Source organism: Epinephelus moara, chromosome 13, assembly GCF_006386435.1.
Source record: "Epinephelus moara isolate mb chromosome 13, YSFRI_EMoa_1.0, whole genome shotgun sequence".
NCBI classification, from domain to species: Eukaryota; Metazoa; Chordata; class Actinopteri; order Perciformes; family Serranidae; genus Epinephelus; species Epinephelus moara.
The window spans coordinates 14,470,407-14,486,800 of NC_065518.1; the positions used below are offsets into that span (position 1 = coordinate 14,470,407).

Genomic DNA, 16,394 nt, shown 5'->3' on the forward strand with positions numbered 1-16,394 from the left:
TTTCTTTGTTAAAAACGACTAGCGACAAATCTAGCATCTTTTTCTGGTGTTATTGGAGACTGTACTCGTGTTTGGAGACTCTGACTTCTGTCGCTCTGCAGTTACTGTCCCCAACGAGCAGCGGGTGCTGCTGTGAGCCCCTCCACCGTCCCAAAGCACTCACAAGCGGTCACACTAGCCTCGCGCAGCAGCCCCAGAGGGTAGAATTTATGTATAAATAAACGGACACATTTTATGATGTAGGCCGAAAATGAGCTTCCCCTCCTTGAAAGACCAGCAGCCACCACTGGATGTAACATATATGTGTTGAATGCAAAACCACACAATGCCAGCATATTCTTTTGGCAACTGGACTGCTGGGCTCATCCTTACTGTTTTATCTGGCAAAGACAAATTAAAATGTTAAAGAACCGATGATGGTGGTGCATCAAAAAACAGTGGATTGCCAAAGTTAATACAAGTCATCCTGAGGGGAACAAAAATGTCTGAACCAAAATTCATGCCAATCCATCCAATAGTTGTTGAGATAGAAACTGATTGAGTTTGTTAAGGCTGTATGTAGCCTGATGGGAATATCTGCAAACTACTCAATGCCATAATTTATGCCTTGACATATAGCTGATAATGTAGATGTAATATTCACCCCAAAAATGCCATTATTAATTGATCAATGAATTGTTTAGCCTACAAAACACCATAAAACAGTTTAAAAAAAGGCCAGTTTAACACCCTGGAGCCCAAGGTGATATCGTCACAATGCTTCTCTTGCCAGACCAACAGTCCAGAACTCAAGGGTACTGAATTTAAAGAGATAAAAAATGGTGAAAAGCAGCAAACTCTCAAATTTGAGAGGCTGGAATCATTTTCAGGTATTTATTAATTAAACTAAATGTCATAGCTTTGTGTCCACTTACCACCTCTGACAGCAAACCTCCACCCCTCCCTGGCCCTGACTCCACCATACAGTGTACACATGTTTACATTTGGTTCCTCTGTAGGCCCTTCCAGATGCTGCTGCTCTCCCCCACCTCACAGACCTAACTTCTCTTTCCACCCACTCCTGAAATAAGAGACCACAGAGGAAGTATCCAAGCATGTCTTACTTGGCATTTCCTGGTCAGGGGCTGGACAGATTCTTTCACTCCTCTTTGCCCTTACTGTCAAGTGCCCACGCTTAAGTTCACACTATTTGTATTGTTAGTCCCGAGTGACAGCATGCTGAGGATTCGGAGTTGTTGTTCTTTTAAGGCACAACGCTGTCTTTATGGCACTATATTTAGATTTCTTTTTGCAGCTGTAAATACACACATTCTTGCCAAAGTCTTGTTGGTGTGCCTTCTTCATGAGTATAATGATAGGCTGGATGGATTTCTTTTTTTTCTTAGTCAGGAGTTGAATTATGAGAAATAAACTGCACTGTGCAGCGTATTCAGAAAGCATGGTTTGTGTTAATACGCTTAATAGAAGCAACATGGCAGCACAAAGAAGAAATGTGTGATTTGTGTGGTTCATTAGTCGAGGATGTCACATTGTTTACATGTTGTCGAGGTCACATTAGGTTGTGTTTTCTTGCTTAACTGACAGCTACTCAAAAGCAATTAATTACTGTCTCTGTGTCCACCATTGATGACCCATTGATTTGTTTTTGATCGTTTTCTTGTAGTGCGTTTTGTCTTGATTGGACACAGCTCATGGTAGAGTGTGACAGGAAACATGAGGGAGCAATGTTCTCTGGATGGATTCGAATAAATTTTGTTGCAGTGTCACAACATTTGTCCACCAGACTGTCGACCTGTCTGAGGCGTATCTCACCTCTCACCCAATGTGAGCCTGCATAGTCTCTATCCTCCCGCCACGCAACAAAGGATAAATGGTGATACATAATGGATGAAGTTAAAAGCTTGGTACAATTGCTGAAATTGAATGCACGTACTGGCTGGCAGGAAACAGCGAGTCGAGCTAAATGTCAGACAAGAACATCTCTTTGCATACTCACAGCTTGTTGGCATGTGTGATTTTCCATCAGCACAGCAGACAGAGCAGAGAGATGTGTTGTATCCAAGTCTTCTGGGGCTGAAAAATGAAGCCAACGTGGAAGTGCCAAAAACTGCAGTTCGTCAAATGACCATTTGAGGCTGGCTCCAAAACAGTGAATCCCCACAGACCCCCATGTTTAAATGCCCAACTTTACAGCCGAAATGTTTACAACCTTGTACAAAAATAGGTTTTGCTAATTCGAGCATTTATGACAACTGTGCGGGGGTGATTTTTTTTTATTTCATTAAGGCTTAAAGTTATGCATATTCAAGGGTGTGGCTGCTTCAGTGATATATTTTGGGCGGGGCAACAAAATGGTTTGAGTTGAAGGTCTGAGAAAGAATAGTATCAGTAACATTGTTAACACTGTGCTACATTACAGAGAAATACAAAACCGTACTAATGAACCTTCATTAATATAGGCCTATATTTTATCTACAAGTGCACGTCACACACTGAGCGAGCCGCCTGTTAATGACGCTGTGGGCTAATGGGCATGTAGCTACTTCCATGTTTCAGATGATACGTCATGTTTGTAGTCGACCAATGAAGATGAGTTTACATATCACCTTGGGTTCGTCCTTCACCTTCTCAAAATGATCCCACACTTTGGATTTCCTGCCCGACATGTTATTAACTAGCCTGTGGAATAACCGCAGGTACCAGCACTGGAAATTGAGGGCAGTCTTTAACCGCCTGGAAAATGTGAGGTCAGGTGTTGGGCCGTGTAGGCCGATCGTCCCTTGGGACAGATGTAAAGCTCTGGGTAGCCCTGCACTAACGTGATCAACTTTTCCGTTTTATCAGACTGAATATTTACAGAAGAAGGGAGAGATATCTGTCGCCTGTGATTGGTTGGTAACGTGACTCTTGTCTGACTGCTGAGCCTGGCCACTTCCTGTGTCTGTCCTTTCAAATTAAAGTCCCACATGGTCCTGTCAAATAGGTTTTGATTTATTTTGACAAGGTGCAGCTCTATTTTTTGTTGTTTTTTTGGCGACTAAGCGACCAGTGAAATCTTGCCGACTAATGACCTTTCTGATCGACTAACGTTTGGTCGACCATTAGGGGGCAGCCCTAATATTGCCCTCGTCCTGTATTTTCTTCTTATTTTCTGTGTTTGGGATGGTTATGGGCACCGCCACAGCGCTCAGGTGAGGGGCTTTATAAAAAGGTAGCAAGTCTAGTGACCTGACCGCAAGCAGCAGGAGACACAGCAGGCGAAACACCAAACAAGTTAATCTGGGGTTGTCTTTTCCGTTTATTTTCACCAGCAAGTCTGTTTACAAACAGTAACTGACAATCCTGCATAGTATACCTTTAAAGTAAGAGCATCAATTATCCGCCACATCACCTTTTTCCTGGTAGGTGGCAATGCTTGCTACACAATAAATGCTTCCCAGCAGGTTTACCAGCCAATAACCTGATGAGGTAATGGACAATTATGTACATTGCAGCAACAAATTTTGTAATCAACAAATTGGTTTTGCAAACCAAAAATAGCAGTGAGATAATGGCAAAAATATGTGCAACGTGATTCAGAAACATAATGGCCCTGGCCTGACATAATACAATGTGTCCACTTAAGTTAATAACTTGATTACTTGTGTAATCGGTCAGTTCTAGGAATGCCTAAAGAAGGACTGCAAACAACACATCAGGTTTGCACTCACAGCTCTTACATTGAGAACATGCCTGTACTGTATCAGTGCGGGTTGATGCTGTGTGGTAGATGTAAAATGTTGTTTTAATAATAAATTCACACAAGAATAAGCCCGAGGCATAAATATAATTTCAATGTCTAACAGCTTTCAGGGTGAAAACTGTAATCCTCACATGCTTTTATCATGATTGTTGCAGCGAATCAGAGCTGAATGTTGGCTCCCATATGCAGTCCATATAAATATTTACCTTCAGTCACATTAGGTATACAACAAAGAGGCCTGAAGCAGAGGATCTTTACTTTATGGAAATCAGTGTGTGCAAATGTTTGTGCTCTTTTATGTGTAACGCCAGTGCCAATCATCACTTCAGCTCAGATTCTTAAAAGGCGGATGCAGGAAAATGCTGACCAGATTTCACAGTGTGTTTTCCTTTTACTGAACGCATCCTGCAGAGACGTCTTTCTGGTTCTTTGTCGTCCACCTGGAGATAAGGTTCCTCTATGCCTCTGTCACTAGTGGCCAGTTTTCACTGACGTTCGACGATCAGTCAGGGAGATATCCACACCTGAAGAGACAGGCATGAGATTTTTCCCCCTCCCCATAACTCAGTACTGCTAAAAGAAATGTTTAGACTTTAATAAAGACGCCATGGGCACAAACTTATTGTGCACTTCATAATATCCCCTTGGCTGTATGCTTACCTTTGATTGGAAGCAGCAAGATCCCGGCTGCTCTATGTGGATAGCTGAAAAGGATTTTGGAAAGTGTTAGAAAATGCTGCGGGAGGTGGAGCACAGCTCTAAGAGAGCTCTGAATTCACAACAGAACAAAGCAAAGAGAAACACAAGACTGAATAGAGACATAGCTGCTCATCATCTTGTTCAGCAAGATGGTGACACTTAATAACTCTCATCGAAAGCCTTATTGGTGAGGGCCCCCAGATTGTGTCTACCTGCGTCATTCCCCACATCCAGCCCTTCTCCAAGTCTTCCAATTGATCAGGCAGTCTGTAATTACTGTCTCCAGTGGAATTACCATCCTTTGAAGGAGGAGGGGCGCACTAATTTCAAGCCCTCTTTTTCCAGGCAGGTCTGATCCGGACTGATAATGGGGAGTTTTTCATCGAGCCCCTCGAGAAGGGCCAACAGGACGTGGAAGTGAAGGGGCGGGTCCACGTGGTCTACCGCAGGTCGGCCATCAAGAGGGAGACGGGCCAGCGGAGGGAGGACCTCCACAATGAAGGTAGGCGAGGAGAGGGAGTCTGACGTCAGTGGAAACAAAAAGCACTGTGTGTGTGTGTGTGTGTGTGTGTGAGAGAGTATGTGGGCGTGCACATGTGAGTGAGTGCATTTGTGTAAGGGCACCGGAGGTTTATAATGGCAAGGACTATTTGTTCGGTAGCACATTATAGAATAGAACAAAGCACCATCATTGGCAGCAGTGGTATTATGTACTCAAGTCACAGCTGTGTCATTTTTGTAACTTCAGTGTATCTTTCCAGCAGTTTCAGGAAGCCATTGTGTGAACACCAGAACTGAAAAAGAAACTCAAACTGTTTTGTGATACTTTCTGGATTTCTACTAACCTTTTTCTAAGCCTCCTAACCGGTGATAGCTGTGGCCAGAGGCATTATGTTTTCAGGCTGTCTGTCCATCGCTCTCATTCTTGTGACTTAATATCTCAAGAACTCCTTCAGGGAATTTCTTCAATTTGGCACAAAGGTCCACTTGGACTCAGCATGAACTGATTGGAATTTTGTGGTCGAAGGTCAAGGTAACTGTGACCTTGTCTGTGTCATTCTCATGATCATGATATCTTGAGAATGTCTCGAGGGAATTTCCTCAAATTTGGCACAAACATCCACTCAGACTCACCAATGAACTGATTGGAATTTGATGGTCGTAGGTCAAAGGGCAAGGTCTGTGTGACTTTGCGTCTGTCTCATTTTCAGGCCTTGAGGGAATTTTTCCAAATTTTTTTTTTACAAAGATTTGTTTTTTCCATTCGTGCACTTGAAAATATTATTTTAAAAGGAATTTTTCCAAAATTAGCACATACATCCCCTTGGAATTTTAGAGTCTTGGGTCAAAAGTCACTGTGACCTCACAAAACATGTTTTGGGCCAAATCTCAAGAATTCATACACTAATAATGACAACATTTTACACAAATGTCCAACAGGATAAAATGATAACATGGTCCAAAAGCTTAAAGGTCAGCTTCACTGTGACATCATAATGTTCTGCAAAAACTATTTTCTGGTCACTAATCAAGATCATAACAGGAACAAAACAGGAGACACCTTGAAGCTTTTATTTAAAGCTCCGCCACAGTATTTTTTTTCGTGTTGAAATTAAATCAAAACGGCCCGCAACATTACTGTTTTGGTTTACTCTCATCAGTCTTCTGTCAGCTTCAGATAAATGCACTTAATGCCGGCTAATTAGCTACTTAGCTATATGAATGGAAACACACTGGTCATGACAATGTCAGGGCACCCCTCTATAAGGTGGCCTATAATGAATGACATGACAACACCCAACAACCTTCAGGGGATGTTTTTTTCTGGTGGCACACTGATGGAAGTGGAGCAGTGTGGATCATACGTTGTAAATGTAATAATAATATTACCGGAAATCCTGTTGGTATGGCCTTATATCACTTTGTTACTGCTAAAAAGTAATATATCACTGTAATGCGTTACCCCCAACACTGGTAATAATTATCAATGATTTGTCAGTAGCCCTTTTTTCAACAACATTGTAACACAGACAATAATGAAAGCACACTTTAGCCTGCCGATTGCTTCACCGACGGAACTGAAAAAATGGAAACCAGTGTTGGAAACAAACGCACAAAAATCTAAAGCTGTACTTAAATCATAAATGTAAGTACACATTATTGCAGGTTGGGAGCTAATACTTCACCAAGACTTCACCCTGCAACTTTTAAACTCCTGTCACTGCTCTGTGTTTATTAGACTGAACAGATGCAGTGCTCCTTAACCAGCTGGTGGAGTGAGGAATTCTGGGCTCCAGTGGTAGAACTGGGGATGGGGAGGATGGGGGAGCCGGTGAAGGGGGGAGATTGACCTTTCCTTGGCAGTATAATGACCCAGATCCACCATGAATTCCTTTTCTATCCCTTCCTTGCAACAACAATAGCTTGAGCATCTGGAAGGAGACTCTCACAATACTCACTGATTTCCCAGCATCATTTCATTCCACTCCACAACCTTTTAGCTCAATTTGTATCAAGCCACATTCACGTTAGTTAGTCGCAGAGAGAATCATTAGTGTTCAGTATTTGTGGCCTTTTTGAAACCAGTCCTGTCTGCTGTAAAAGCTTTTTTACCCTTCCTTATGGGTTTTTGAGATATTTACTCACAGTTGTGTCTCGTCCCGCAGGGAGAACCTGTCTCCCAGTCGAGGCTTAAAACAGGTGATGGGGCTTTTAGCACACCAGCGGACAGACTCTTGTGTAACCCTACCACAGCCACAGCAATCAGAATTTTACTTAATCTCAAATATTATTTTTCACCCTGCCACTCTCATGCAATGTTTAGCCGTATTATGCTAAAAAATATGTGGTATTAATTACAATTACAGCTTTGCAATTATTTTGTTTTCCTGCTTATTAGAAATAGTCCAGTTTTTGTCAGTTGTTGAGCACATTTATTTTAATTTTCTCTGCTGTCACTGGTGCAAACAAGTTGTCATCTGTTTTCTATTTATTTGTTTATCTGCAGCTTTAGTAATTCAGAATAAATAGCTTCTCTTCTTCTGGAGAGTTGCCCGGAGCCAGTTGTCTGAATGGTTTTTGCAGAGCACTGTGTTCATTCTTATTTTTCTGCATTGTACTTCTTAAACTACCTCATCCAATTGATTTTCTGGTATGCATGAGATAATGTATCATGTCTCAATTTGTATCTGGCAGGCTTAAATGACTACCGTCTTTTACAGAAGATTATTGTAATTCATGGCTTAGAGTAAAATGCCAAGCTCACATTCTGCAATTGCATTTCAGTCAGGAACAATTTAGTCAAAAAAAACCTTTATTTCCATTAGCAGCAATATATGTAGTGTGTGGCTCTGTTCTGGGGCCTCTCTGCCTTTCCTAGGCCTACACAGAAAACCTCTTCCACGTGCCTATGTGGAAAGCCTAAGGCGGAGAGAGCACACCTCTCTGCCCTTCCACGTGCCTGCATGGAAAGCCAAAGTCTGTGATAGGACATCTCTCTGCCCTTCCACGTGCCTACATGGAAAGCCTAAGGAACCCTGCACATACTTTTGTGCCTTTTGCGAGCCAGCTTTCAAGAGTTATGCTGCATCTGAGGTTGCTAAACAACCTTAACAAGTACTGTATGATAGCCTATTTACCTGAAATCCTGAGAGCAGAGTTGATCTTCCTCTAGGAGCTGTTTATAAGTGTGCAGGCCTATTGTCCGTGGGACAGATGAAAAGCTCTGGGTAGCCTGCACCAAAATGATCAACTTCTCCATATTTATCACAGACTTACCAGAAGAAGGTAAAGATATCTGTCAGCTGTGATTGGTTGTTCCTGGTCACATGACAGGCGGTGTCCTCTGTTGCATTCCAAAAGTTGAACTTGGTTTATCTCGGGGTGCAGCTGTTGCATGTGTACTGCCTTTATGGCAGGGAGAGCAGCAGCAAAGACCCCCATGAACAGAACAGAGCAACATCAGTGACAAACAGAAATGACACCAATAAGTCAGACACAGCATGAAAAGGAGGAGCTGGGGTGGAGGTGGGTTGCAAAGCAGCTTGCAGAGGAAGCAGCAACAGTAGGCAGGCCAGAGCAGTTTAAATAGGGTGCCCTGAAGGAGATTCACCAATTGGTTGCATAGAAAGGAATCAGCTGCTCCATCAGTTGATTGGGCTGTTTGAGATCAGCTGATGTAGCTGGGATATGAGCTGAGCTTGACATCGTGTCCTGCCTGAACTAACGCTAGTTTATGTTATTACTTTCATCAAGGAAATTATCAGTTTGTGTATCTGCTTGCTCATACAGATAGCAAGACATTAGAAACTTGGAATTACGTCTATGAAAAAACTGCTGCTAAACACAAATCTATTTATAGCTTTTATGATGATTTTTTTTTCACATGATAGAACTTCAGTTTTCAGTCTATTGAATGTGTTCAAAGTGCATGGATCACTGCATCTTACTTATTTTTTTTTTCCGCGTGACTCTTCAGCTCATCTCCAGAGATCAGGGCCATCTCACAGTTTCTACTGCAGCCTGAATCTGTAACATTCTCACAAATTGCGTCTTTCAGTAAGCGTTTAACTCTGCCAAGCACAGCCGTAGATAGACTGCATATTGTGCATGAATATCACACGTACACAAAACAGCTGAAGCGCTTTATGACATGGATTAATGTTGTTTGGAATTGGTGTGACTCAGCTGGGATTCATGCAATGAATGCACACACTAGTTAGGTTAAATGTGGGGCTGAGAGGAAATACACTTCTCACTCCGCAGGCCAACGATTTATGAGTCTAAGGGGAGTATTTTGACTAGAGATCAAGTGGCTTAGAAAATGTAGAGTCTGCAGGCCTGTCGATAATCCCAAAGGATTCCTCCTGCGCATCCTGAGACAGAAGTTTGTTTCACGTCGGGTCTGACACAAACATAAATCACTCCACGAAAGCCGAAATAAGAGAAGAAATATCACACGTGTCAGATTCCCACAGTCATTGACTTATTTATGTGCTGTTCATATTTTTCAGTGGCAGACTTCGGGATCGCAGACCTCCCTGCGGCTCTGGATCTCGTGGAACATAAACTGTCAGAGTCTGAGCGCAAGAGGAGGCACGCGAAGAAAGATGACTACAACATCGAGGTGCTGCTGGCTGTGGACGACTCAGTGGTGCGCTTCCACGGCAAGGAGCATGTGCAGAATTATGTTCTCACACTCATGAACATAGTAAGTCTTTTCTGGTGTTTGAATCAAATCTAATCAAATTCTCACCACCCAACATGAAATATCTTGACCTGCAACTAACCATAATTTTCCTTTTCAAGCAATGGGCTGTCGAACTTACTGATTTATTGAACAATTGGTTGTCCTAAAGTTGTGTTTTAAATGTCAGTAAATTGTACAGAATACCCACCACCGTTTGAAAAAGCCAAAGGTGACATCTTGAAATAGCTTGTTTTTTCTGACCAAGAGTCCAAACACGTTAACCCTTAGTTGGTCTATAGGTTAATGTGGCTACTCTTCAGTTTACTGACCCCTGGTTTGAATCTAGTGGAGCTGCCTATTTGGTGATTACCACTACCAACACTGTCTTGACCCAACAGCATTGATGTGGGAACATTGTGCCCACCCTCCAGTCTCCTCCAAGATCACCCTGGTGAGTAAGCAGCTACATTTTGAGCCGGAGAACCCTGTCATTGTCATCTGTGTTCTCTCTTTTTAGTTCTGCCACCAGGGCGGTGTGACCAGCTGTAATTGTAAATGAGTGCCACCTGTAGCTGGCTCCCACCTGAGTGGCCAAGGCTAACGTTAGCTAACCAGTGGAGACCGGAATTTTGCAAAATTTGCAAATCCTAGGATAGCGAAGGAATGAAGCACCCTACGCTTGCTATGACTGGCTAGTACTCATTGCCTTTGTTGTAGGATTGGTTAGGGTTAGGGTAAGAATGTCAGGGTAGGTCAATCAGATGCAGAGTACAGTGGGCCATTACTTTGCTATCCTAGGATTCTGGAGTTTGCAGCTGGAGGGCAGTGGGCATCACGTTTCTGCCTGTTAACGCAGCTAGCTGTCTGTCTGTCAGCAAAGTCAACAGAAAATAAAAGACAAGGCATGTATGGTACAAAGCATTAAAATTTCAAAACCTCTGGGGCCCCATGTACAAAGGCTACAACCTTGCCACAGCAGCTGCAGGTTCGATTCCGACTTGCAGCCCTTTGCTGGATGTCATCTACCCTCTCTTCCCCTTTCTTTGGTTTTGCTGCACCTTATATTTTATTTCGCAACTTAGACCTGTTGTCCTCACTTGTGGACATTTTTTTGTGCAATGTAATTATAGCAAAAGCACAGTACACTAATCCATGTAAAAACAAGATGGCAGCCAACTCTGCAAAGTCAGTCCGCAGCCAGTCCCAACACAAAAGTGGATAAGCTCCTAAAGTTGGAAATGGTTTATTAATACCTAAATACACTTGTAGTTTGAAATGTTACACAAATTTGACCAATTCTAGCAATAGTAACAAGCCAAGACACTGTTTATAGGACGTACTGGTTTGAGGACACTGGGACTTTAGAATGGAATATCTATATTGTCATTGTACATGTACAATGAAATTAAATCCAACCTCCTCAGTGCAAATATACGTAAAAAAAGAGCTTATAAAAACAATAACAAACTATATAGTTAAATGTAAAACAGCAAATGATATTACACTGAAAAACACAAATGCAGGGCATTCGGCCTATTGCACAAATCTCTGATATTGCACTCAAGCATATTTCTACAGTCAAGCCTTTGTGAGTTCATTAAGTGCAGTTATTGCCTCACGATAAAAGCGTTTTGTTAACCTGTTTGTCCTTGTTTAAAGTGTCCTGTGTTTCCTGCCCAAGGACAGCAGTTCAAAAAGTTGGTGTCCTAGGTGGGATGGGTCCTTGAAAGTGTTTTGGGCTTTTTTGAGGCAGCGGGAACTGGAGCGCTCTTCAGTCTGCTACTGTGCAGCTGGCATACCACACACATATACAGTACGTTAACACACTGTTTGTGGAGCAGTGGTAGAAGAACACAAGCGGTTTCTGGGTGAGCTGGTTCTTCCTGAGACATCTTGAGAAGTAGAGTCTCCATGCTGTGCCTTCTTAATCAACGCTGTGGTGTTGGCTCTCCAGGTCAGGTCCTCCTCAGTCTAGACAGCCAGGAACTGGAAATCAGAGACCCTCTCCACACAGTTCCTGCTGATGCTTAATGGCTGAATGTCCGGTGTATTCCTCCTGTAGTTGCTGATCAGCTCCTTGGTCTTGGTGGTGTTAAGGACCAGGATATTGAACCTGCACCACCCAGTCAGCCAGTTAGTTTTATATTTTTGCAGCATTCACACAGACCAGTCAGGTGAGACAGACTGTTTCTACAGACACTAAGGACAGTTTTGGAGTGTAGAGCAATGAAAATTTATACAGAGTTACAAAATGACCATATCACATGGCTTTTTGATTTGTTGCATTATTTGCAGTTTAGCTTTTGCACAGCCAGGGCATTAAAATGAACAGTTTTAGACTTTAACAGTGACCATTTACAAAACATTGAACAAATGTTCAACCATTTTCAGGCACTAAAATATATAGTTTTATTCTTTATTACACATTTGTGACTATAAAAATAAACCCAACATACCCATAGACCCTTTTAGGGCCAACGTCACAATGACGTCAGTTTGTTAGCTGGAGGCAAGACACGACTCTCCACCACAGGGCTGTAGGCTACATAGGAGTCTTAAAATGTTGTCTTGTTGTGTTATTGGGAGCCAGAATAGAAGGAGTCATGGTTCAGAACTTATATCACATACCAGCCGCCACTACCCGTCAACAAAACTTTTTAGCGCATTAGCTAACGTTAGCTTCAGTAGCAAAACAAACTGGAGGATCATCCTGCTTGTAAGATTGGCATAGTGGGCGGCAGTAGCTCAGTCCATACTTGGGTTGGGAACCGGAGGGTCGCCTGTTCAAGTCCCCGTCCAGACCAAATATAGAGTGTGGACTGGTGGCTGGAGAGGTGCCAGTTCACTTCCTGGTGCCCTTGAGCAAGGCACTGAACCCCCCAAAACGCTCGGGGCGCCTGACCAAGGCATATATGGATATATTGGTTAACATCCATGCCAACATAAAGGGCGCATGGAAGTATGTGGACAGTGACGGTAACATTGTTTGAAACGGACGTATACATTTTTGTACGTAAAGGGAGCATAAATGAGCCCTAAGCCAATCAGAGGCAGCGATTGCATTCCGTACACAAGCACACAGAGAGAGAGAGAGAGGGGAAAAACACACGACTTGTCGACTCCTCCTGGGGGGTGTCGACTTGTGCCACTGACGTCGACACATCGACAAATCGGCTTTTCTGTTAATGCCCTAATATATATAAAAAAAATCAACCACAAAGCCGGCCATCTTGTCAAATCATCCATCCACTGAGTGAGAGCATATGGGTCGACCAGTCTGGTCCCATTGGTCAGTGTTTACTCATTCAAGTAACACTTGCGGTCCCGGAGAGTGAGTGCACTTGACACGGTGCATTCGTAAATCAAATCTGGTGCTCTACACCAATATGAGAGCCCTGTTGGTCGAAGAAACGGAGAGTTATATTTCTATATAAATGAATGAATGGCTAAGTTGATCACACATTCACTTCACTCGGCGCTCTGCTGCCACTATGAGAGTGCGATGCTCTGAATAACACTCGGAATGAGTATTCCTGAATGCACCACTCACATCATCGTCCTACATTGTCTAAAACAAGCCCACAGAACTTGCTAACTAGCACTAGCAAGTGTCTGTGGAGAACTGTTTTGCCTCCAGATAAGCCCCGCCCACTGAAAAATATCACACTGTTTATAACAGTAAAAGGGTCTATATGAGGATATCCTTTTTTCCCCAAAACAAAATGCTAGTTTTTATACTTAAATGCTCGGACCTTCTCATCCCAAATAGCCAGGAGAAACTTACATACCAAACAAAAGCTCAGTTCTCAAGAGGTTCAACATTGAATCTGTTCTCAAAATAAATGCTTGACTAATGGACTAATCGTTGCAGCTCTATAAATATCCCTTTTTGACATGAAAACGCTGCTGCTGAGTTTGGTGGACTCCCACCTGTGGAGGTATTTTTCCCTCCTTGTCCTCTCTGACATCAGACCTTGCCACACTTCTCCCCAGACCCCCACTTCCTCTAGCTGTTTATGGATTACCGATGAGAGGTGAACAAAAAAAAAAAGAAGAAATTTCTCAGCTCATTCATTACGGGTTCCACCAGCTCCTACCACCATAATCTACTTAATGGGCCCTAATCTCTCAAGTCAGATTTTCACAGGGTGCTGGTTTCACTCTGTAACAGTTACCATTTGGACCCTGCATGGTGGTCTGATTAGCTGCACTAGACCAATTAAAGAGTTGACTGGGAGCTGTGCGGGGCAGTCATGGAAACCAGCGCCAGGAGTTCACTCACACTTCCAAGCTCTGCTGACATGGAATGATGTGCTTATTTAATTAGGATAATATATACACAGTCCATCTCCAAATGTCTCCTGCAAGAGAAATGTCTGATTTTCATGACCTTGGCAGATTGTACTGCGAAATAGCTGCGAGAGTGTGCTCTATAATTATCAGTTCTTAGTTCCTAGTGCTCTCTGATAAGCACTTATTTCAGATGCATGGCAGGATGAGATAATTTCAAGACGTCCTTATGGATAAAATTTACTGAACTATGAAGTGAAATGAAGTTCTTCACAGTAATATCTACATATTCTGCTTCATTCTTGGAAAAGTTTGACGAGAGAAATGTGCAACTTTCAGAAATAAAGGCGCAGTTTAAACAAACGAGGGTCAAAACTCTTTAGTTCCACTTGTAAGCCACAGGCTTGCTGTGTCTGAAAGAGCTCTGCCCACTCAAATCCCTCTGAATCCCTGCTCCGTGGCTGCAGAATGTGTAGTACCACCTGGAGAAACTCTCCCCGAGGGATTGATTACTGAACATCCTGTCTGCGCGAAGCCAAGGTGACTGCTGAGGTGCCTGCCGCACAATGGCTGTGTTGTTACAGCGCGCACCAGGTTTTGTCCACGTCGATGTGATGCTGTACACAAGCCAGGGACACCTAGCGCCTGTAGCCCACAGCTGCTATTCTCATTTTCAGCCACAGCAGTCCGATTCCCGCCCTCTGTGTGCTCCTCCTGGCTTTGTGATTATCCCTGTATACGTGGGGTTGGAGGACTCACAAAAAAGTAATAAAAAAAAAAAAAGCTGAATGCATCTCTGAGTCAGGAAAAGTTTGCAGTGTCAATGTTCATAATAGAACCTTCATGATGCTATTTTTGATGCTGTCCTCATTTTTCAACAGCCTCTGTGTTTCGGGTCCAACATAAACACACGTATATAGGTCAGTATAGACCAGTCTAGGAATGTGAGCTCGTAACAAATCTGGGAGAATTTGGGGTCACTTGAGTGTTCCTTACAGCCCTTATTGACCTGAATGGGCTTCTGTGAATGGAATATTTGCTTAAATGCCTTGGGTGTAACCCTGAGCAAATTTGGACAGAAGCCAAGATAGCCTTTCTTCAGTGACAGAGCTTTTGTTCTGCACGGTCATAATTAATACTCAGAGAGAGCTCAGTGGCGCACTCTCGTAGTAGCACTCCGTTATTCTTTTTACCATATCTGAAGCTTCGTGAGCTGCACAAGGACAAATACTGAAAGAGCCTGACCGAGGACACCTCTGTTTTTTAAAATGAACATCACTGTTCATATAAATTAACCCTAAAACTGACCTGAAATAGCTGTCACATCTCTCCCTAACGGCTATCCATTTTTAGATTTTGGGCTATTTTGCTTCCATTATATGTCCTCTTTCAGACTAGCAGTGGTGCCCCTAGAAATGTATCACACTGGTGGCCAGATGGGGCCACTAAAATCAAGTGGCACATCAAAACCAAAAGCCATCACTGAAGTTTAGGAACTCTATTATGTGGCTGATGTATATAGGCTACTTGCTATATAGGTTAGTGGCAAACTATGTCAATATGGAGAGTTCAGGAATCACATACTGACATAGTTTAGTTTCTTCTTTTTTATTCCAACACTTTTTATTGGGGTTTTCAAAGTTGAACAAACAGTGGCAGTAGTATAAAAGTGAAAACAGAATTTATGATACAAAAATATAGAAAATATTCAACAAGTCAGAAATCCAAAATACCAAAGGGTGATTTGTCATACATGTATAGGAAAAGACATGTTTGCAATATATAATAATTAAAGATAAAATCTATTGTTCTATTTAAAACCATTAAAAAAATTATAATAATAATTAAAAAAAGAAAGAAATTGAATTTAAAAGGGGGGAGGATTTAGAACGATGTCAGGTGTCCATGTCTGCTTCCAATTTAATAATATCAATCTATGTGCAAGTAGAATCACAAATAATTAGGGATGCACTGAAATGAAAATTTGTGGCCGAAGCCGAATATTATTAAACGCTTGGCCGAATACTGAGTACCGAATACCGAATACCGTTGTTTAGTTTTTCATTAGTTTTTGAAGATGAACCCCCTCCAGATTAGTGTTGTCACGGTACCAAAATTGGGACCCACGGTACGATACCAGTGAAAATATCACGGTTCTGAGTAGTATCACGATACCACAGCAAAAATTAGGCAGATGTGCCTTTTGTCATTTATAAAAAGATAAATCACTTTTCTATAGTACGTCAATGATATTTCAATGGAATAAATTACTTATTGACTTATTCATACTTCAAAAACAGCATCAATAAGTGATTAACATAGGGGGGATCAAAATAAAATAAATAAATGAAATAAAAATCAACCAGCCACCCTCCTCCTCTGACAAGTCCCTTCATAAGTAATGAACAGTCCCTTAAGTGCGGTGAGGTTTGTGGACCGTTACCTGCCACAAAGAGAGAAATGTGAACGGCTCGT

General features: G+C 42.3%; 1 protein-coding gene across 3 annotated transcripts in view; it reads left to right on the forward strand.

The window, feature by feature from the left end:
* The window catches only part of LOC126399581 (A disintegrin and metalloproteinase with thrombospondin motifs 14), a 90,532-nt gene that overhangs the window by 16,719 nt on the left and 57,419 nt on the right, over positions 1 to 16,394 (forward strand). For all 3 annotated transcript variants that reach the window (XM_050059646.1, XM_050059649.1, XM_050059648.1), the window contains exons 3-4: positions 4,787 to 4,943; positions 9,454 to 9,650. In XM_050059646.1, the coding sequence (XP_049915603.1) occupies positions 4,787 to 4,943; positions 9,454 to 9,650 (354 nt within the window). The remainder of the gene's footprint in view (positions 1 to 4,786; positions 4,944 to 9,453; positions 9,651 to 16,394) is intronic.